Source organism: Lotus japonicus, chromosome 2 (genome assembly GCF_012489685.1).
Source record: "Lotus japonicus ecotype B-129 chromosome 2, LjGifu_v1.2".
Lineage (NCBI taxonomy): Eukaryota > Viridiplantae > Streptophyta > Magnoliopsida > Fabales > Fabaceae > Lotus > Lotus japonicus.
The window spans coordinates 79,704,351-79,727,563 of record NC_080042.1 but is presented as its reverse complement, the minus strand read 5'-3'; the positions used below and the strand labels follow the sequence as shown (position 1 = coordinate 79,727,563).

Below are 23,213 nucleotides of genomic sequence, written 5' to 3'. Positions count from 1 at the left end.
AAGCCCAACTTAACAGACAATTTTATCAAAAGAAGGTCATTAGGCTGGCGGGCTAATAAGCATTTTATATGTCATTGCACGGCAGATCAACAGTGGTGACTGGCTGCAGCCTGCGTCCTGTACGACTGAGGATGTGCTATTCTGAATATGTCTGGAACGTTTCTAGTCTAGGTTAGGGCATGGACTTAGGGTTTTCTTTTATACTAAAGTATACATCAGTTTAAAAAAAAATTATATATAATTATATTATATTTATATTATTAATAACATAATATATAAGTAGGCCGGCCTATGTGGCCAAATAGGCTTTTTGAATTGTTTGGGCCTGACCTTTTTAGTTAAACAAGCCTTTTAAAAAGCCTAAGCCTGACCTTTTTAGTAAACGAGTCAAGTCGGGCCGAGCCTCAAACGAGCCGAGCCATAGGCCCCTGACGAGCCGCCTGGCCTATTTCCACCCCTATCTATACATTACCACAAAAAATTGTAACACACTATAAGTATGCCAAAATCTTTTTTTTTTTTTGAAAAGAAGTATGCCAAAATCCTAAAGTCTTTTTAAAGGGACTATACAAAGTAGGGTTGGCAATGGGCTCCGTGGGTGCGGGTTTGGCCATTCCCACAACCAAACCCAAACTTAACACCCAAACCCAAACCCAAACTCAAATTCAATATGGGTGCAAAAGTTAAACCCAAACCCCTGGATTTTGGGTTACCCGAACTCAAACCCAAAACCCAATGTGAGCATCGAACCGACAAAAAATCAAAAATATCAATCCGGAAACAACATGTACATAAGAGAACAACATGAACATAAGCTGATTAAACCCCATTATCATTCCAATACAAAGGAAAAAATATAGTTCATGAACTTAAGCCTACTTAGTAACTTTAAAAAAAACTCTACTTAGTAGCTTTAACAGTATATATATAAGGGTTGGTAATTACATGCATAAGACTTCGGGTTTGAGTGCGGGTTTAATCAATCTCACAGCCAAACCCAAACATGTATTAAAATTTGGGTGAAACCCAAACCCAAACCCAAACCCAAAGAAATCGAATTTCGCCCATAATTTCGGGTCGGGTTCGGGTTGGACCCCGCAGGTTTGGGTTTCCTGCCACCTCTAATACAAAGACGTACAAATGAATATAATAAAAGACTTGGACTTCTTTTTTTAAAATAAAATAAAGTAATTATTTATATCCTTCTTTTCTTTCTAGAAAGCATAGATTCGCGCCGAGGTTACTTGACCTGGAGTGGGGTAAACGGTAATGGGCCAGGTCCCATAACGCGTCTTGTTGAGGTGTGAAATGTGGGAAAAAAACAAATATTTCAGCTTCTACAAAAAAGGAATATATCGACAAAAACAAAAGAAATAAAAGCTTGTACAAAAAGGTTGTAAGATGTACGTAAGAGGAACTCAATTATTTTGCAACACATGCTACTAATGATAAATTCTCAACAACTACATATAACACTGTTAAGCTAAAATTACGAGCACTACGACTCTCGACATCACGGTGCAAAGGTGGGTTCTCGACAGAAAGGGTTATGGCGAAACCGGCAACTCAGCACACGGTGTCCCTCAAAGTCAAGTTAGTGAGAGCTATATCTCGACAAACTCAGCAGATGAAGGACTCTCGATCATCTTAATGGAAGAGGCAGTTACCGAGTAACAAGCAACTACAAGCACGTGCATATACCCACGATGCCACGAATAGCAACGGTCACCCACGACTCAGAGCCATCCACGTGGCAATAGAGTCGCGTGCACGAAGACCACCGGCTAAACGTGGGGTATGGCGCCAAAATTCAAAACCCACGAAGCCATCATGCATTCAAGAAAAACCGCCAAGAACGTGGGAAGAAAGAACACTATAAATAGAGGAAGCAGCAGCAGAAGAAGGGGTTCCCAACTCAAACTCTGAAAATTCACCAAAAGCTCCAAATGTCCGCATCAATGAGACTCAAGGAGCAAAACGTGATGATGGAGGAGTATGTTGCAGAACCAACGCTTTAGTTTTCTCGTGTTTAAGCTTATTTAATTCCCAGTTCCTTTATGCATTTTCTTGTCGAGATCCACATCTCTTGTAGTTTTTGTGTTATTTTATGTATGTGACTCCTTTGTAATTGACCCGTGTTTAATGAAATTCAGTTCTATCTAAACCAATTCGTTGTTGTCGAAAAACACTCACACACACACAACACTTTGGCAAAGCGTTTTCTCAAAAGGACCCTGAATCTAAACTTCCTTTAGTCGAACTAAGAGGATATTTGTTTACCAAAAATCCATGTAAACAAATTGGCACACCCAGTGAGACCGTTTTTGTGAAAACTAAGTTTTACAGAAGCGTTTTGTGTGTTTTGTTCGCTGCATGCTACTTGGTATTTGTTACTTGCCCTGGTTGTGATTTACGTTTTATATGCACCTGAGAAGTGGTAAGACTGTGAGTATGGCAAGTAATCGAGGAAGAACCTCCCCTCAAGGGTCTAACGTGGGTAATCAGAGTAGCCCGGGGGAAGTAGCGGTAACAATAATGAAGAAGTGTCTACTGGAATGGGGCATGGCACCAGTATGCCAACCCAGAACGTGGCAATCTCTGCAGTGGCAGAAATGCCTGTATCTACATCAGTACAGGCACAAATTGTTCCAACGGTTACGAGGGAAAACATGCCTTATGGTATGCCTACGTCTATGATGCAAGGCATACAAGGCACGTATTCGACGTTCCCTGAAAATGTTCCCCCATTCAGCATACCCCCTTTTGGGGCAAATGGAACAATGCTAAACTTGGGAAGTCGAGTTAGCCCTCCTATTCCTGGATCTAGTTCACAAATTTATTTGTCTACAGGTATGAATACTGGTTCACTTCAAGCCATTAGGCAGCAAGTAGATGATAGTAACCATGAAATGGTTAACATGTTATCGCGACAGATAGGTGAACTAATTAACCCTGTGCTCCAAAATAATAATGTAAATAATCAGCATTTGGCACGTCAGATGGATCGTTTGGCGACAGCCCTGGGGGCACCAGTCGAAATCCAACCGGCTCCAGGGGTTAATCAAATTCTGGTGCCTAACCATGTCCCCGCTCCTGTGCGCTATCAAGCGCCACAACACCAAGATATGGGGGCAAACCCTTTATTTAGGGGAAACGAGGCGGTGCAGCCACCGTTACAAAATTTGTATATGGTGAACAGGGAAGAACATGCAGATGGTGTGTTAGAACGAATTCGACACCAGAATGCTGGGGGGCAACAAAATGTTGCTGCTGTAGTGGAACAATTGTTAAACCAACATGGTTTCAACGTGGGTTTCGCGAATAGACCCTATTTTGTGTCAGCCTTTACAGAGGAGGTCCTCGAATCAGAACTTCCTCGAGGCTGGAAGGTCCCCAAATTCACTAAGTTCTCGGGGGATTCAGGAGAGTCCACTGTAGAGCACATAGCCAGGTACCAAATCGAAGCAGGGGATTTAGCCATCAATGAAAACTTGAAAATGAAGTACTTCCCGAGTTCTCTAACTAAGAATGCATTTACCTGGTTCACCACCCTCGCTCCTAGGTCAGTCCATACATGGGCCCAATTGGAAAGGATTTTCCATGAGCAGTTCTTTAGGGGAGAGTGCGAGGTGAGTTTGAAAGATCTGGCTAGTGTTAAAAGAAAGCCAGCAGAGTCAATTGATGATTACCTAAACAGGTTTATGCTTAAATCTCGATGTTTCACCCACGTCACGAGCTAGTTGTCTTAGCCGCTGGTGGTCTAGAGTATGCCATTAGAAAGAAAATCGACACTCAGTACATTCGATATATGTCTTTACTCGCGGACAGAGTGAGGCACATCGAATTGCTAAAAGCCGAAAAGTCTGAAGAAAGGGCCAAGACTACTAAGTGGCCAAAGAAGGAGAAGGTAGCATACATAGATGCTGATCCAGTATGCCAAAGTCCATGTGTCTATCGAGAAGTCCCTGCAGACGTTGACATAAATGATGTCAATCTGGCTGAACTCCAGCCAGGTGATCCTTATGTTTGTAAGGCATTGAAGCCGTATGAAAACAAACTCGGGGAGGAAAACCCCAAGAACACGATTCCTGCTGTGAAAACTTATACTTTTGATGTGACCAAATGTGATACAATCTATGATATACTCGTATCTGATGGTTTGCTTGTGGTCCCTAAAGACCAAAAACTTCCTTCTCCTGAGCAAAGGAAAGGGAAGAAATATTGCAAATATCACAACTTTTTTGGTCATTGGACCTCACAATGTGTTCGTTTCAGGGATCTTGTGCAAGGAGCATTGGATTCAGGAAGACTCAAGTACGATGAAAAAGCCAAAAGCCAAATGAAGATCGACTCCGATCCGCTGCAGGTAGCTGAAGCCAACTATGTGGAACCTTTCTACATTGGCATGGTCGACATTTCCGAGAAGCTAAACCTGGGTCTGACACTTGGGGAGGCGAAGGAGGAAAGCATGGCGATCGAAGACCCAGAGATCGAGAAAGAAGTGAGCCTAGAGGAAGTTTACCCCAAGGCCGGAGAAACTCTTGTTGAGTTTTTGTCCCGGAGCAAAGATGGCGAGAAAGAAGTCATGCTGTGCCCTCGATGCAGCGCCGTTTTCGACAAATCTGCAGCCAAAACCTACCAAGATTCAGAAATGAAAAGGCACTATCAGAAGAAAGCTCCTGTATCCAGGAGACTAAAGTACCCCCACGAGGAGTGGGTTGAGAGAGATCAAGAACTCGATGGCCATAAAGGCCAGAGAGCGAGCAATAAAGACAAGACCTACGTCCCCAATGCTGGGTTGCCAAAAAACCAATGGTTCAGGCCAGCGCCTCCAAGGCCAAAACAACACCAAAAGTGGCAGAAAATTGACTTGGGCCAGGGATCCTCTTACATCAACAATTCCCGTGTGTCGCGAAGCTACTCCTATGGCTCTGGGAACTACTATGCTCCTGAACAAATGACCAGGACTCAGTTCAGACGTTTTTTGAGGAAAAGGAAAGCTGAGAGGGAAAGAGGTGGCAAGTTTCGTTCACTATGGGACATAAAGCCAGAAGACAACTCTCGCAATGAACCTAGTGTGGCGTCGATTATCAATCAGCTAGACCACGCCATCAAACAGGGAACAGCTGCACCACCAAACCCAGCCAAAGAAAAGGGAAAAGATGTTGCCGAAGATGAGGATGAAGACATGCTCGAAGATTTCGACGACAGTGATGGAGAAGACCTTAACATCATCTGCATAGTGTCTATCTTACCTGCAGAATTCGATAGAATCTCAGAGGTCACTGAAAGCGAGGAAGACTACTATGTCGAAGATGAACCAGATGACAATCCTTTGTGCTATTATGTGATGCAGAGAGGATCTGTCGAGGATGAAAGAGCTATCTTCCAAAGGCCAACCGAGCAAATGAAGAGCCATTTGAAACCGTTATTTGTTTGGGCCAAAGTCGAGGAGAAGGGCGTTAACAAAGTCCTTGTCGACGGGGGAGCTGCAATCAACCTGATGCCCGGGTTTATGCTCAAGAGGTTAGGTAAAACTGAAGCAGATCTAATCCCACATGACATGGTGCTTTCTGATTATGAAGGAAAGACAGGTTCTTCCCTGGGGGCAATCATGTTAAACATAACCGTAGGAACAGTAGCCCGTTCCACATTGTTCATTGTGGTTCCTTCAAAGGCCAATTACAATTTGCTGCTGGGAAGAGAATGGATTCATGGCGTGGGGGCAGTGCCTTCGACTTTACACCAACGTATATCCATTTGGAAGGCTGATGGAGTTGTCGAAAATGTACAAGCAGATCAAAGCTACTATTTAGCAGAGACAGGCTACGTTGGTAAGAAGAATTTCGAGAAGAGTTTAGCCACAATTGCTCCTTTAGACACAGTGGCTAACCAATACTTCAACCCCTACTCAGAGTACTCAGTGACGTTGGATCCCATCCGGGGCCTAAACCTCAATGAAGCATGCAAACCTGATGCCACGAGTGGATGGCACAGTGATGAAGAAAAAGATGCCACTACTGGGTGGCAAACCAATGATAAAGATGATTAATTCGAGCATGGCTCGAATTTCGGCTTATGCAGCCGAAAACAAAATAAGAACGGCCTTGGAGGCCGAAAGGATGGCCAAAGAAATGGCTATTGATGAAGCTAGTGTCTCAATCCTGCCTGTCGAATTGACACCTCAGGAGGAGGCAACAACGAATAAGGATAACACGTGTTTGAAGGAAAACGAGCAGAATGTCGAGGAATTCAAAGATCTGTGTAACTTAAGGCTGGACTGCATCTATGATGATAGCCCATTGGGTTTCGAGAAGCCAACGATCGACATTTCCAAAAAGATGGAAGCTCAGGACCCTTTGGAAGAAGTGAACTTGGGTGATGGCTTAGAAAGAAGGCCAACATATATCAGTGCTCTTATTGACCCAGAGTTAAAGGATAGGATGGTGAAATTACTCAAAGAATTCAAAGATTGTTTCGCTTGGGATTACGATGAAATGCCTGGCCTTAGTCGAGAGTTGGTGGAGTTGAAGTTACCCATCAAAGAAGACAAGAAACCAGTAGAGGTTGAGGGTAGTTTGGTCAAAGCGTAAAAAGGCCAAAAGGCCATGAGTTAACGGAGGCCCAAAAAAGAGAAGGAAAAAAAGTTAGAAATCCCACCGACACATACTTGTCTGAGGCGTCCCTCCTCTTAAAAAGGTGTCAACTTTCATGGAAGAGCATATGTTGGTGCCAGTTCATTGACATTTGTAATGGTGACACTGTGACACGTGACCAATTCATGAAAGCAGCAAATGATTCTACTGTCTCGAGTTAAACATCAAATTGATTTATGAACGTGTTGGATGTTGGCATGTAGAGATTAATTTAGTTGACATTTTACGCGATCAAAAATCGTGATCACAGTGTTATTGTATTCTTCTAAAGATGAATTGAAGGACGTCCAACATTTTTTAGGGATCAATTTGATTATTCACTTTTTAAGGGGTCTCTATTATGCAGAAATTATTTTTAAAGATATCTACATAGTGGTTAAATGTCATTTATTAATTTCATTATTTTCTATAACTAACCCACCAAATCAGATTCGCGATGAAATTCGCAGTGAATTAATATGGTCTAAATCTAATGCACTGAATCATGACATAACTTAAGGGTTGAGCCTATATTTATGCAATGTGGCATATCTATATTTTGAATGGGATTTGTAAGATTAAGATATTTGTTAGGTTCTCTCTTCGTTAACTTATTAGGTCTTCTAGTTCTAGGTCCTTGTTTGAATGTAGAATAGAACAAAAAGTTACCTAATCCTTATTTCTTGGTCATTTGCTATAATTAACCATGTATAGGGCTAACGAATTGGTCAACACATGACTTGTATGGCTTTCTCTTATATACCCTATAGGCAATGACAACCACAACATACCTATAAGGGACCCATTAGTAGTACCCAAAAATTACATGTTTGTTTAGTGTAGTATTAAAATTAACAGTGAATTCCAATCAGTAAAAAGTGTCTGTGTAATTTAATTCCCCGACCTATAAGCAAACCTTATTCCCATTCATTTTTCTCTCTTGGCCAAGTCTTTATCCTAGGCTTAGGCCTGAAAGATAGGGATACAATTTTTCTTTCAAAGCAATAAAACTTAACTACCAACTTGATAGGCCATAATCCATTCAAACATTATTATATGGGCTTGTCTCTAGCTAAAACGATAGTTCTATTATTGAATGACTTAGAAATATCATTCAATGAGCACATCACACCTAGAGTTGAAACTAACATACTTGTACCAAGACTTAATGATAACTGCAGCCAACCACTCATGTTTTATTATTAACTATTTACTCTAATTTATCTTCTCATCCCATGCTTCCAAGTATTCTTCCTTTGCAACTACCATCATCAAGTCCTCATCAATATCCATTCTCCAAATTTCTTCTTGAAATTACTATACAAGTGCCCAAGGAAAAGTTAAGCTATAGTACTTCTAACATCTCTTCAAATGTAGGTATCTATACTAGAAAATTAGACAAAATTGCTTAATGGAAAAGACCTGTCTTTGGGTTGTGACATCACCAGTACCCTCAAGCATAAGATTGAGAAACCACCTCTAACTATATTTTGTTTTAGTTTCAATAATAGTAAAAGCAAGTGGTAAGTACTGAAAATTAAGATATCTTCTCACTGCTATCAACTGTTATGCCCCATATTAGTTTTAAGTTCACATCCATACTCCTATGAATAGTCTAAACTCCAAGAATTTCCCCTTGCATCCATACTCCTATCAATGTTTACAACATAAAGTCCATTTAACATGGTGCACTATATAACTCAAATACACTAGCCCAGGTTTAAACACCTGAAAATTCATTCAGTTACTTGTAAACCCAATATTACAGGTCACCACTATCAAAACCAATTCACAATTTCCAGATAAAGGGCATATACCCTAAAATAACATTTTCATTAAACTCTAAACGATACATGTCAATCATATTGGAGCAAGATAATGAATATTATTTTAAAGCAAGTACTTGATTATCCATGATGCTCAGCTCAAGAATTCCAACACTGAATTTGTTCATAGGCTAGAGTGAACAATTCTGCAGATGAAGTCTAGCCAATGTACATCTGAGTCCTACACTTGGTGAAATCACCTGAGATTACATGATCACTTAGACTTCTTTCCTTGTTTTTTCTTGATAACTTCATCAACATACATTATGCCCTTCCCTTTGTAAACTTCAGGTGGCTTACAGTTCCGAACAGTAGCTGCAAACTGGTGCACCCTTTGCTTGTCTATTCCAGTGCAGCAAACTACATTGTTTTTGAAACAGAAAACACGAACTGCAGGAGGCACAGTTAATTCCACCTCATGACTATAACCCAATTTGAGAAGCAACAGCCGCCCTGCAGCTTCAGCCCTCGCTTTGTACCCAACACCCACAATCTTAAGAAAGCGAAAATATTTGGCCTCCATCAATTCCAAAGCAAATCGGTTGCCTAAAATTATGGAAAACTAAAAGAAGTTCAGATAAATTGAACCAAACCAGGAGAAAGAAAATACAAAATAGCAAGGGTCTGCATCCTATCTTCCATAGATAATAGTATAAAAACATCGACTACAATTTGTGACTAAGCCATTGCAGACAGGATTAGGTGCTGCCGTGCTGCATTTTAGTGCTTGTCTTAAGCCGTATAATTATCTTTCACAAAGATTTGGTCCTATTCTGAGAAGAATGGCCGCGCGAAAAATCCATAAATAAAGAGAATGACCCTTGTATGCCTAAGTTGAGACAGAGCTAAGGCTTGTTAATAGCGCGCTATAGCGTAGCGCCATGGGGGTTCACTGCTACTCCACTATTCACCGCTATAGCGCCACAATAGCGCTCGAAATAACATTTTTTGGGCTTGCCGCTACGCTACACTATCCGCCATTAACAACCCTGAGCTAAACTATGTCCAATTGTCCATAGTTGAAATTCAAACAACATCTCCCTCTGAGTTACCATTCCTACTTACACTCTTCAATGCGGTGGTTCTACGAGATTCTATTACTATCAATTAGGTTAATAAGAAGCAGAAAAATCTACAAACAATCTAGTAAAACATGAACTGCATCGAGGAAAATTGTTGGCCCTCCTTAGTCTACTACATTATGCTAACAAAATCTCATTCGCTACTAAAGATTGACAACCTTTTCACATCGCTAAACAGACAAGAACATAGAAGAGAAACAGCAGTCTTAAACAGAGTGAAATGTGAAGAGATAAAAACTGTTCATACCTGAACGGAGGTCGGAGGAGCACTGAACGGTGGGTACGACGGCGAACGAATGGGACGGCCGCGCGGAGAACGGCGGAGCTCCTAGCAGATCAGGACTACGGGGAGTGCGGTAGACGGCGGATGAGGGAGAAGATCGATCACGGAGTGTGGGTCTTGGAGGAGGAGCAGCTAAGATAAGTGAATATAACCTAATTTCATTTTGAGTGAGTGACAATGTGAAAGAGTATGATTGATTTTCTTAATTCACTAACGAAAAAAAAATAGGCTTAATTGCAACTTTGGTCCCCGACGTTTACCAATACCATGATTTTGGTCCCCCGCCTAATTTAATTACATGGATGGTCCCCGACGTTGTAGGTCGTGTGCAACGTTAGTCCTACCGTTTATTTCTTAATGGAGGAGACTTACGTGAACGATATTTAGTACAATTCTTTTATGTGGGGATATAATCTTAATAGTAAATCCTTGGTTCATAATTAGGTTTCATTCATAATTATAATTAGGATTTACTACAAGGATTTACCCAACCCTAAGTATTTTGTAACTCTAATTTTAGATTGGGTGGTTGGGTCAGGAAAACGTTTCACCGGCTAAGAAAATCAATCATACTCTTTCACATTGTCACTCACTCAAAATGAAATTAGGTTATATTCACTTATCTTAGCTGCTCCTCCTCCAAGACCCACACTCCGTGATCGATCTTCTCCCTCATCCGCCGTCTACCGCACTCCCCGTAGTCCTGATCTGCTAGGAGCTCCGCCGTTCTCCGCGCGGCCGTCCCATTCGTTCGCCGTCGTACCCACCGTTCAGTGCTCCTCCGACCTCCGTTCAGGTATGAACAGTTTTTATCTCTTCACATTTCACTCTGTTTAAGACTGCTGTTTCTCTTCTATGTTCTTGTCTGTTTAGCGATGTGAAAAGGTTGTCAATCTTTAGTAGCGAATGAGATTTTGTTAGCATAATGTAGTAGACTAAGGAGGGCCAACAATTTTCCTCGATGCAGTTCATGTTTTACTAGATTGTTTGTAGATTTTTCTGCTTCTTATTAACCTAATTGATAGTAATAGAATCTCGTAGAACCACCGCATTGAAGAGTGTAAGTAGGAATGGTAACTCAGAGGGAGATGTTGTTTGAATTTCAACTATGGACAATTGGACATAGTTTAGCTCAGGGTTGTTAATGGCGGATAGTGTAGCGTAGCGGCAAGCCCAAAAAATGTTATTTCGAGCGCTATTGTGGCGCTATAGCGGTGAATAGTGGAGTAGCAGTGAACCCCCATGGCGCTACGCTATAGCGCGCTATTAACAAGCCTTAGCTCTGTCTCAACTTAGGCATACAAGGGTCATTCTCTTTATTTATGGATTTTTCGCGCGGCCATTCTTCTCAGAATAGGACCAAATCTTTGTGAAAGATAATTATACGGCTTAAGACAAGCACTAAAATGCAGCACGGCAGCACCTAATCCTGTCTGCAATGGCTTAGTCACAAATTGTAGTCGATGTTTTTATACTATTATCTATGGAAGATAGGATGTTTTTACCTTGATCTAACCGTTCGAGAAGTTTCTCAGCAGCAAAGGTTTCACCGGCTTGACGCATAGACTTGAGGACGAGGTTAAACGATGCCGTATTAGGGACGACGTTGAAATCATCCATCTGAGCAAGGATGTCGAGCAACTCAGCCGCGGAGGCTCCGATCATGAGGTTGGCCCTGAGGTAGTGATTGTAGAGGTTAACATCAGGCATGTTAGGCTTCCCATTTTTGTCGAGAGACCTCACCCAAGCCTCGAACAGATCCTTCACCTCATCCCATTTCTGCGACGCCATGTATTCACCGAACAAGTTCTGAAGCTCGAGGGAGTCGTAGGATTCCGACAATGTGGTGCGGCCGGTGTAGCCGAGGGGGGCGATGGTGCTGGAGGAGGCGGAGGGGCGTGGATTGGGGTTCCGCCAATTCTCGCCGTAAAGAGGGCTGCCGGAGGCGGGATTGGGAGGGAGAGGGGAGGCGGCGGGGTTGGGGTTAGGGGTGGGTTCGGCGAGCTCGGGTTCTTGAGAGAGGAAGGGGAATGTGGCGATGGTACGGATGGCGGTGGGTTTGGAGAGAAGGAAGCGAGATCGATGGAGGATCGCCATTTGTGACATGGTGGAGAGTGTGTGAGAGAGTGAGTGTGAGGTTTGAACTGTGAATGGGTTTAACGCATCTAGGGTTTCTGTGCGTGCTTTGGATTCAGCCCGGGTAGGGAACGGGGATGGTGGTGAATCTGGTGAGTGATGAAATGAAATGGTAAGTTTGAGGTTTTTTTGTTTGGAGGGGAAATGGATTGGAAGTTGGGCTTTGATTATCAGGGAGAGGCCCAGTGAACTCTTTCTTGTTCAACATTTGGGTTGGGCCTGAAACGTTTTCCTGACCCAACCACCCAATCTAATAATAATAATAATTAGTACAATTCTTTTATGTGGGGATATAATCTTAATAGTAAATCCTTGGTTCATAATTAGGTTTCATTAGATATATTTATTGAAAATGATCGATGAAGATAGTAATTGGGGGATACATTTCGAACATGTGCATCACAATATTTTGTGAGGTTAAAACTCGCCTCATATCAGCACAAATATGTAAGTCAATTGCATATAATATAAGCGCTCATATTTGTTTCATACATAAATCAATTCCCTTATGTTGTTTGATTGGCTTGGATTTGTAACCTTAAACTAAACTCTCTTATATGACATATAAACTCTCATGGGAGGAGGGGGTATGAGGGTATCATCCGCGAAGAACGTGGATGCTGGCTCCATGGCTTCTTTTCATACGCGGAGAGCGGTAGTGCTTTAATGGCCGAAGCGCGTGCATTGAAGGAGGGTCTTCATCTAGCTTGGGAAAGAGGTTATAGGCATATGGTTTGTGAAATGGATTGTGTGAAGTTGATCTTGTTGTTGGAGGAAGAGGAGAGTAGGAGGTCTTGCCCAGTGTTTCATGAGATTGGAAGTCTATTGAGCATGGATTGGAATGTGGAGGTGGTCAAGATTGACAGGGATTGAAACACTATCGGAGATATTATTGTGAAGTGAGGTGCGCGCTCGCTAAGTTTGGGTGTTCACTACTTGGAGAGCCCTCTCCTGGAGGTGGCAACTTTCGTCACGAAGGACTCATTTTCTGTTGTTTAGTTGCTTGTTAGTTGTCTAGTTTTCCAAAGAAGAAGAAAAAAAAGGCGCCACCCCACTGACCCACTCCACTCCACCCTCTTGATTTCAGTTGAGCAAACAGAACCTAAATTTAACACCAGCAAGGCAGCAATGTACTTTACACAATGTGTTAACTGATATTTTGTAGGTTTAGTCCTCATCATACCTCACTTGCACTATTAACATAGCAGAAATTGTCAACTCAAGCCACTACACCCATCAATGGACCAGTTTTCTTTCTCTCTCTTTTTTGTAAGTTGCTCATTCCGAAGTCTGGCATGCCACAAGTCACATGGTGCTTGCAAAATGAATGATCACCACTCACCAAGAATTGTCCCAGAGGGTTAGCTCAAGTAGTAAGAGCTAGGGGACATGAGGGTGAGGAGGGAAAGGTCCAGGGTTCGAATCGTGAAAGAGAACTTTGAAGGAATTTTCTAACTTACTACCAACTAACCATTAACATTCGCCTAAAAAAAAAACCACTCACCAAGAACCAGCCCAGGATTTTACCATTTTGAACTAAAAAAATTACTTCATAAGCTTTTCCTCATAATTAATTCTAACTTTAGCAGATATTGTAGAACCATTTCCAAACATGTTGATTGTTTATCCGTATGATCCAAACTAGAGTGAAATACACTGAAGATGGTAAAACTCGGTTAGGCTACATGTGATTGCTTAGTCACCTCTCACCAAGACAAATAAGAACAGGTAGAGTGCAACTACATGCAATTTTTACCTTCGATTCAGAAAAATTCTGAAGCAACTAAATCAACATTCCCACATAGAAGATACTTATACATGACTTTTCCTTTTCTTTTTACACACCTGTTGATACTAATGACAATGACATTTTTAACCACTTAAACTAAACCTTTTAAAAAGGGAGCTATAGTTGACAACCAAGATGCTTGTCACCTAGGGCCAGAAAGCTCCATGGCTTCTACTATGAGTGATGATTCTTCTATTAAATCTGCGTATCTTTGAGGCGGATTTTCACAAGACCGGAACCTTGGTGTTTCAATCCTCTGTGACTGTGAGGCCTCCCATCTCTCAGCTAAGCCATCCCCTTCCAACATCTTTAATACTTCAGACATTTTGGGGCGGGTTGTAGGATTAAACTGTGTACACAAGAGTGCAACCTGAACCATTTCTTCCAATTCAACAAGGTCAAAATTTCCCTTCAGCACTTTATCTGCCATTTGACTTAATCTTCCCTCTTGGTGGAGCTTCTTAACCTGAAAATTGTTTGATTCACATTATACAAAAGATTGGGGATTGAGGCGAAAGAGAACTTATTTTTTAAGCCTATTACCTAAAGCAAGAAATAAATAGCAGTTAAGTGGCAATATTTCTTAATCCCCAGTGCCATTTAAGAAGAAAACTACTTGAGTTAAATTTCTCTGAAGACAAGCTATGCCACATAAGAGAAAAATTATTCAGAGCGCCAACGAACCATTCAACCTAAGTTGATGGAATAAATATACTTCTAGAGCTAGTAAGAACTTCATATGCTAACTGAAAGCCTATAGCGAGTAAAAGCTTCTATAGCTAGTAAAAGCTTCATATGCTAACTGAAAAAGAAGCAAGATGTTAAGAAGAGTGGAAGTCTAGAAAAAGAGAGTACCCAATCTAGCATGACACCTTTCTGGTTTGTTTCTCGCCCAAAATCTAGAGCCTTATGACCTGTGATCAGCTAAAGCAGCAAGATTCCAAATCCAAACACGTCAGTCTTTTCCGATGATTGGCCGGTAGACAGGTACTCCGGAGCAATATGACCAACGGTGCCACGCACCGCAGTGGTCACATGGGAATCTCTGTGATCCAAAAGCTTAGCTAAACCAAAATCACCAACAACTGCTTCAAAGTCTTCATCTAGCAATATGTTGGCTGCTTTGACATCACGGTGGATAATTTTAGGGTCACATTGCTCGTGCAAATAAACCAACCCTCGTGCTGTACCTAAAGCTATTCTCTTCCGCCTTGTCCAATCTAAAGCTGGCCTACCATGAATATGATCTGGTACATAAACCCAAAACCAAAGCCAGAGTAAGGTACATTTTCAAATGGTCTTGAGGAACTTGAGTATAATTATCAATCTCAATCATAAGCCGATCAAGAAAATGTTTGCTTAGAAAAACACACACAAAACAAAGATACGGTAAAGGAGAACTAAAAACTGAAAAGAGAGACACCTTCATAGAAGAAATGAGCTTACCTTTTAATCTAGAGGCAACACTGCCATTAGACATATAGGGATAAACGAGGAGCCTTTCATTCTGAGTGCTACAAAACCCTTTAAGCCTCAGAAGATTCCGGTGGACAGCCAAACTTATCGTCTCGACTTCTGTTTGAAATTGGATCTCACCAGCTGCTGCACTATAGTCCTTCAACCTTTTAACAGCCACAACAGACCCATCATTCAAGCTCGCCTTGTAAACTATTCCAAAGCCACCTCTTCCCAGAATGTTCCTTGAGTTGAAATGGTCTGTCGCAGCTCGTAGTTCTTTGAATGAAAACCTTTTTAAGTGACCAACAAGGCGCACCTCTGGGTCGTAATGCTCTGCCAGATAACAGACTTTTACTGAGAAATCATAGAAAAGAGGATCCAAATAAAAGAAAAAAACATACCCACAACAACACTACTCCTGTATAAATTAAATACCAAACAAAGACATAAGGAAACGAGGACTTTAGAATTCATGTTGTGGGAACTCAACATATGCTTACAAGGCATGTAGGGAGTGAATCCATATCAGTGGTGTGCTCAGTGATAGCATGGCATGATAATGCAAACTTGATACTTGGATTAAGATTTTAAAAAACCACCAGCTACAATGTTAATTCTCAAATTCTACCCCTCCTATAGATTAAGTGTACTCCAATTTAAATTTTACATATAGGACTCCCATCCATTTTTTCAAGCAAAAACAAAACTGGGATAATTTAATTGCTCATGTTGAAAAAAAAAATCACTAGGAAAAAAGATCTCATATTCATACTTCATTTCATGCTTGATAAGTTTTACAGTTGCTTTAATGAGCTTAAAATCGTTGAAATTAATTAAAAATAGTCGAGGAATAATAAAATGAATTGCTTGAGTTAGAACTTAGAAGCATACATAGATCCATTGGAGGTGACTTAGACTAGTCTTAGGTGAAATTAGAACATGTCAATTAACTTTCACAATGTCAACCATGAAAAGAAACAAGCATTTGAACATGTGAGTTAAAAAAATGCAGCGATTTAAGGAAATAGAAGTATAGAAGGAAAGTAGGGAAATTTTTAGCATGGACTAACCATTAACATCAAAGAATATCTGTTTGTTGTGTCTATATCGCCACCAAGCAAGAAACCCAACTATAATCACAATGACAAAAGCAGCACCAAAACTTGCACCAAAAGCAAGTGCCACATGATAGCTTTTTTTACCAGAGTCTGATTGGGCTAGAAAGTCAAAATCATCACATCTAAGCATGTCAAACAATTGTTAGAAATGTGAAAATTGAAAGTAGAGGCAAAGATACATGTTATTAATACCTCTGAGTGCATCTGGTGGGAAGGAAAGTGGCTCTGGTAAAACAGTAGAACAATTGTTTGCTTTTGGACCACAAATTAATGGGTTACCCACAATCCTGAAGTGAAAAATTGAGCAAGAGATTAACCACACCACTTTGAAGTAAACTTGAATATGGAATTAAAGATTAGGAAACCCAAGATGAACTTACTTTAACGTTCTTGCCGATATTCGTGGCAAAGAACCATTCAGATTGTTGTAGGAGAGGTCCCTACATGTATTTTCAGTTCATAATAGTTAATATATCATTTTTTAAGAGAGAAAACAAAACTTTAAATCTTCCCTTGAGAGGTGTAAGAGAAATACAACAGGAAAAAGAAAAAGAGAAAGAAAAGAAAACAATGGAGCAAATAGATAACAAAGACATACACAAGGGTTAGACCTCCAATGTTGCTAAGAGACTGAGGGCAGGCTCCTGTAAGGCTGTTATTATTTAACCGCCTAGCATGCACATGAGACAATTTAAATAGAATGAGGAACACAATTTCATAACTCATAAGTCACCACTGAAGCAAGTAACAAACTCACAATAGCTGCAATGATTAACAATTTAACAATCTGCATGATGTATATGCTTTTGTAACTTACAAATAATTCAGGTTCTTGAGGTCTCCCAAAGAATTAGGTATGTCACCACTAAATGCATTATTGGAGAGATCAAGTGTCAGAAGCTTTTCTAGGCTTCCAATTGCTGCTGGAATCTGACCAGAAATGGAATTGTTCTGAAGATAACTGCATATTGGTACAATTATTTAAGCATCAATGTGGTTGGCCTGCACTTGGCTTATAACTCCTTGGGAAGTCTTCACTCTATGTAGTGGAACTATAAGAATAAAAGCACTGATGCAAAACCCATATATGAAGGATCTTTATAAAAGTTAACATAGACTTACACATATTGTAAGTTAGTAAGGTTTCCAATCCAAGGAGACAGTGTCCCAGACAAATTCTGACTAGGCAATCCCCTGCAAGTAAGAACTTCCTTTCAGTGAAAATCAAATTAGCAAAAGTGTTTTTGGTTCATTTTATATTCAAGACCTTTTGAAACTTGTTTGCCACCTTTAAAAACATATAAAATCTAAACAACTCACAATGCAGAAACAAAGCCATCTGGAGAACAAGTAATCATGCCCCAGCTGCATGGATCCACTGAATTAATATCCCAATTCTCCAGGACATTGTGAGGATCATTCAACTCATCCTTTATCTTTATCAGAGCTACAACTGTTCAAGGAATAAACAAAAAAGTGTAAGAACTTCCATATGAAAAATCTCTGCTGCTTTATGATAGGGAATTAGATAGTACTTCAATTCTCCAGGAAAAGAAAAAAGGAAAATATGTAAAAAAAGTAGCATCAAAATTAAGTTTCCTACTATCATGCCAACTAATTTCCAACATAACTAAATTTGCCAATATGCTCAATGACCATAAATTATCAATTTACAATGTTCCTCTTCATAAATTTCACAACAAATACAATAAAAAGAAAAGAAAAATTCCCAACAAGAATTAACCTTCAAAGTTTATGCCAGAAGGAGAAAGAGCAGCAGAAGATATCTCCATCAACACCAGAAGAAGCAAACCAAGGATCCAGAAAACTGAGCTACAACAATGTTCCATACTCTATTATCAGTTGAGTAACTTTGCCTCTCTTACAAAACCAGTAGCCAATGCTTAAAGCCAAAGGCACCATAATTAGCCTCAGGACTCATCATTATCACAGAGAAGGTCCAGTCTGTATCACCTTATCCAAAAAAGCCACTCTATGTAAGAATCAGATTCCCATACCAACTGTTACCAAAACAGTAACTTTTTCAAAGACCGAATTCAATGAGCATCAAATCAACAGAACCCAGATGCGAAAACTGCTTCTTCTTTAATCCCCACCACAGACAGAACCAACTTGAAGCCTGAAATTCTGAGATCCTTGAGAAAAGTGAGTGGTGAGTTTGGTGTCTACAGGGTTTGGACAATCACCACCAAATTCAATGTGAATATTATGTGATTGGTTTCTACTACACCATTATCTTTTGCAGTTGCAGGGAATGAAAAGGAGCTGAACATGGAACACGTTTACAACCAAAGAAAGAACGAAACAAAGGACAGAACAAAATGCCAAAGTGGACACAAATGTAGATGCACAAACACAAACAGTTAACAAAATTTCTTCAAAAATTATTGCCTTTTGTAAAAAGCAGCTCAAATAATTATAAAGTAGCTAAAAAAACATGGAGATTGAGAGTGATGGGATGTGTGGGATTGAGGAAAGAGAATAATGAGAATAGGATGAGCCTATGCAAAAGAAGAGTATTAATTTTTATTTTTATTTTCATTTTATTTTCGTACATTTTCTTTTTATTTCTCTTATAATTTTTTCACATCGTCTATTATATTTCACATTTTCTTTCGTTTTTACATTGTATTATAATTATAAGATGGAGTTGGAATTGGGTTATTAACCAAACATTATTCAAGAGAAAATTTGGTTGCAGGCAGGTAAGCTTTTTTTGGCAGGTCACGTGGTTGGATTGTCTCCTCCTTTGTTTGTTTGCTCTTTGCTTGAAAATATAAACTTTTGGATTAAATATATTTTAAAAATTCTAGAGTGAATTGGATAATGTCCTTCAAACAAATTTATAAATTATAGTTACATATTATACATCTTGTGGCGGTATAAACTATCACTAGCTCATTTTTGTCAGTGAGAGACCTCTCATTCTCACTAATGCAAAAAACATCTTTGTAATATGAATGGTATGATCTATCTTCACATATTTTATTAATGTTAATAAAATATGCACATATTATGTTATATCATTAACTAACAACTAAATCTATAGCTAATTAGTCATGACTAACCTTTAGCCCAGATCAACTAGCTAACTAATTAGAGCATGTTTAGAGAGTGGAAACCATTTGAAGCACTAGCAATGACTATTTGGGAGTTTCATGTTTGGATATTTTGTTGGCATTGATATAAACATGCTAGCATGTAATTCAAGACAATAAATGAATGAATTCTTTTTTTATAATTTGCAATAAAAATCTATTACATTTACTCAATGATATTCAAACACACATTAATTTATTTAAACATTTATTTTTGTTAGAATTAACTTTTACCCAATCATGCGCTAAATCCGAGTGACATTACTTCTCAGGTTAGAATGTGGATATCTAACATTCCTCTTCATAATAGTCTGAATCAGTAAAGCACTTTGATTTGGTGTCAATATTAGTAGAGAAGAACAGGCCTTTAGCTGCAACAGGATTACACAAACATGGAATTTTCGTAGTTGCAGCAAGGAACGGACCTGAAATTTTATAACTAGTATTGCCACAAAACTTTAAATTGAATAAAGTATGCAGATCAAGACAGGTGCAATGCAATGCAATTGGAAGGAACTGTGCGCAAATTTTGTTTGATATCTCTTGGCTTGGAATCTAAAAGATGCGCTCCTGACACTGACAGTGCCACCACACTCACACCATGTCTGCTAAGTTTTTTAAATTTACTGGTTTTATTTTTCATTTTTATGTTTTCTACTTTTAGGTATTTTAAAGATTTCATTTTATAACTTACTATTTTTAAGAAATATCATCATCGCAGTTATTTTTTTGAAAACGTGTTCAAGTTGAATTTGCATTTTCTCATCGGCTTGCCAATTCATTTCTTCTACACTTAAATCATCATGACTATTAGTATAACTAAGGAGAATTAACCAGTGGATGTAAAATCTAATAATTGCAATCGGGCTTATCCCCTAACAATATATTTTCCTTTTTTTCCCTCCATTTATTTATATAGAGATAAAGGGAATGTATATAGTAAAAAAATATTATTTTGTATTTGTACATAGGTATACATATATACAATACAATGGCATGCAGGACCCTATACCTAGGGCTGTAAAAAACTACTACCAACCGAAACTTGATCAACCCGACAATTGTCTATAGAAAACCAAGGTCGAACAACCTGTAACTACAAATTGATCAGTGATAGATCTAGTGTTTTAATATTTTTCATCCGATAAAGCTAATTATTTTAGCTCGAATCTGATCAAAATTGACTGGTTCTCATATATATATATATATATAGACACCTGCATTACACGTGCAGTAGCTAGAACAGAATTCAGTTTCACCCTTTAATAGTAGTACACTCTTGTTGCAAGCCAACCACAAAAGCCAGTCCTGTTTAGGCACACCCACAGCTAGTTGTGGTAGTTTAATCACTCGGATATAATCCTAACTCCTATATCTATATGTTAAGAAAAAATTGTAGTTAGTTCACTAACCTCGGAAACATTAATTTATAAATATATAGTTATTGTAATGCCCAAAATAAACATTAATTAGTGTAGTTTATAAACCTAACTCGAAGGGTATTTTTGTCGCATTGGGAAAGCTGAATATTCTTCTCGGATTAAACAATGTTCTACTTGACTGCTAATCTTTGCTTTAAACAAGTGCAGCAGCATCCTCAAGACTGACACCGTGACACGACTGTGAAACACAGACAACACCAATCAAACTTTTTTATTAAACTATTTATCATTAAAATAATTAAAAGTTTAAGTTTTATAACTTCTAAAAAAAATATTAGTGTAACTTTAATTGAAAACTTTGTAAAAAAATAAATAAATAACGGTAATACATCATACTCCCTCCGTTCTTAAATAACTGACATTATTTCTAGCTAATTTTTGTTCCTAATTATTTAGGAACGGAGGGAGTAGTTGTCAAAGTTTTTTTCTCTATAGTCATATACCTAAATTATTGTGGTAAGTAGAATTCATAAGTGTCACATTATGCAGTACAAAATTGTTTGATTTTTTTTATTAGAGTGAGAGAGTGTGTGTGAGTGAAAATGTTTAATGGAATGAGATAAAGGCCGGAAGATAAAGGGCTTAAAAAGAAGGTGGAGCGAATAAATCAATGATGTTTGGTGTTGGCTTAGAAATTAATGATGCTACTTTTCATGCGAATGGATCGTATTAAGCTAAAATTAGAGTCGATCACAATCAATACTAAGTGGGTTAGTGAATGTAGTGTCAGGGATCCGCTAATTGAAGGTTGACATACGCTACATTTTCTAGTAATTTTACCACTTGTCTAAACCTACACTAATGGCTCGTAAGTCGACTCTAAAATTAATTAAGTTCTTTACGCGTTATGTTGCCTTTATGTCGGTTGAGCAGATGCTAAAGAGATAAAATTAGCATTAGTGTCAACCAACACTACGTTTTACTCTAAGGTCATGTTTGACATGTCATTTCAACTAGTTTATAACTTATTTGACTAGCTTAAAACTTATTTGACTAGTTTTAAAGCTCTTCAAAAATGTTTGATGAATGAGCTTATTTTGGTAGCTTAAAGCTCTAAGCTATAAGCTATCTCAGGTAGCTTATAGCTTAAAGCTTATAGCTTATTAAATTTATTCTCATTTTTATCCTTATTATTTCATTAAAATTCCACCATTACTCTTATATATTTATAAAACATTAATCTTATTTTTCCCTCACACTTACGTATGCAGTTTCCGCCACCATTCCTGCCACACCGCTGTGCACCACAAGTATTATAAATATTATATTAATAAAAATAAGTAAAAATTAATATTATATTTTTAAGATAATAAATAACTTGGGTTAATACAAATATTTAAAGTGATAATAATTTTAATATTAATATTATATAGGTATTAATGTGAAAATAATGTAATGTTAAATATAAAAATAATTATACAAGTATGTCCTTTTATGTCATTTTATAATTTCAGCTTGTTTAACAGCTAGTTTTACCAAACACTTTTGTTTCAATCACGTAGCTTTTCAGCTTTCAGCTATCAGCTAGCTTATGAGCTTTCAGCTATCAGCTACTCCCTCTGTTTCTTATTAACTGTCCACTTTGAAGAAAAAATTTTATTCATATATATCTGTCCACTTAGAGTTTCAAGAGAGCATTAATTGATGTTTTTCCAAGAAATGCCCTTACAGAAATAATAAATGAAGAAAGATAAAATACATTTTAAAGGGTAATATAGGAAAACAAATAATATTTTTATGAAAATCAACATAATTAATTGCTTTCCTTAATTTGTGTGAATCTTCTCTTCCTGGACAGATAAATAGGAACGGAGGAAGTAGCTTATAAGCTTTCAGCTAGTTTTTCAGCTTTCAGCTAGCTTATCAGCTAAACATGTCAAACATAGCCTAAAATAAATGTTTCTCATAGTAAAACGAATATTTGTTTTTTTAAGATAGTTCTTCTTAATAAAAAATTGTTGAATTAAGAGAAAATACATTGGAGTATTTAATGCTATGTTTGACATGTTTAGCTGATAAGCTGGCTGATAGCTGAAAAGCTAGCTGGAAACTTATAAGCTAGCTGATAGCTGAAAGCTGAAAAAGCTACGTGATTGAAACAAAAGTATTTGGTGAAATTAGCTGTTAACCAAGCTGAAATTGTAAAACGACATAAAAGGACATATTTGTATAATTATTTTTATATTTAACATTACTTTATTTTCACATTAATACCTATATGATATTAATATTAAAATTATTATCACATTAAATATTTTTATTAACTCAAGTTATTTATCATCTTAATATAATATTTTTAATATTTGTAGTGCGCAGCGGTGTGGC

At 38.5% G+C, this 23,213-nt stretch overlaps 1 protein-coding gene and 1 pseudogene across 1 annotated transcript; both read right to left on the bottom strand.

Moving 5' to 3' along the window:
* Window positions 1-8,430: 8,430 nt before the first annotated feature.
* Window positions 8,431-12,067, bottom strand: LOC130740030 (pentatricopeptide repeat-containing protein At1g26460, mitochondrial-like). Its single transcript, XM_057592520.1, has 2 exons — window positions 11,332-12,067; window positions 8,431-9,007 (listed from the first exon to the last, which is right to left on the bottom strand). Exons 1-2 carry the CDS (start codon window positions 11,930-11,932, stop codon window positions 8,676-8,678), a joined length of 933 nt encoding a protein of 310 aa, XP_057448503.1. The 5' UTR covers window positions 11,933-12,067; the 3' UTR covers window positions 8,431-8,675.
* A 1,527-nt stretch (window positions 12,068-13,594) lies between these two features.
* Window positions 13,595-18,858, bottom strand: LOC130740029 (protein NSP-INTERACTING KINASE 3-like; annotated as a pseudogene).
* Between the last annotated feature and the right edge of the window lie 4,355 nt (window positions 18,859-23,213).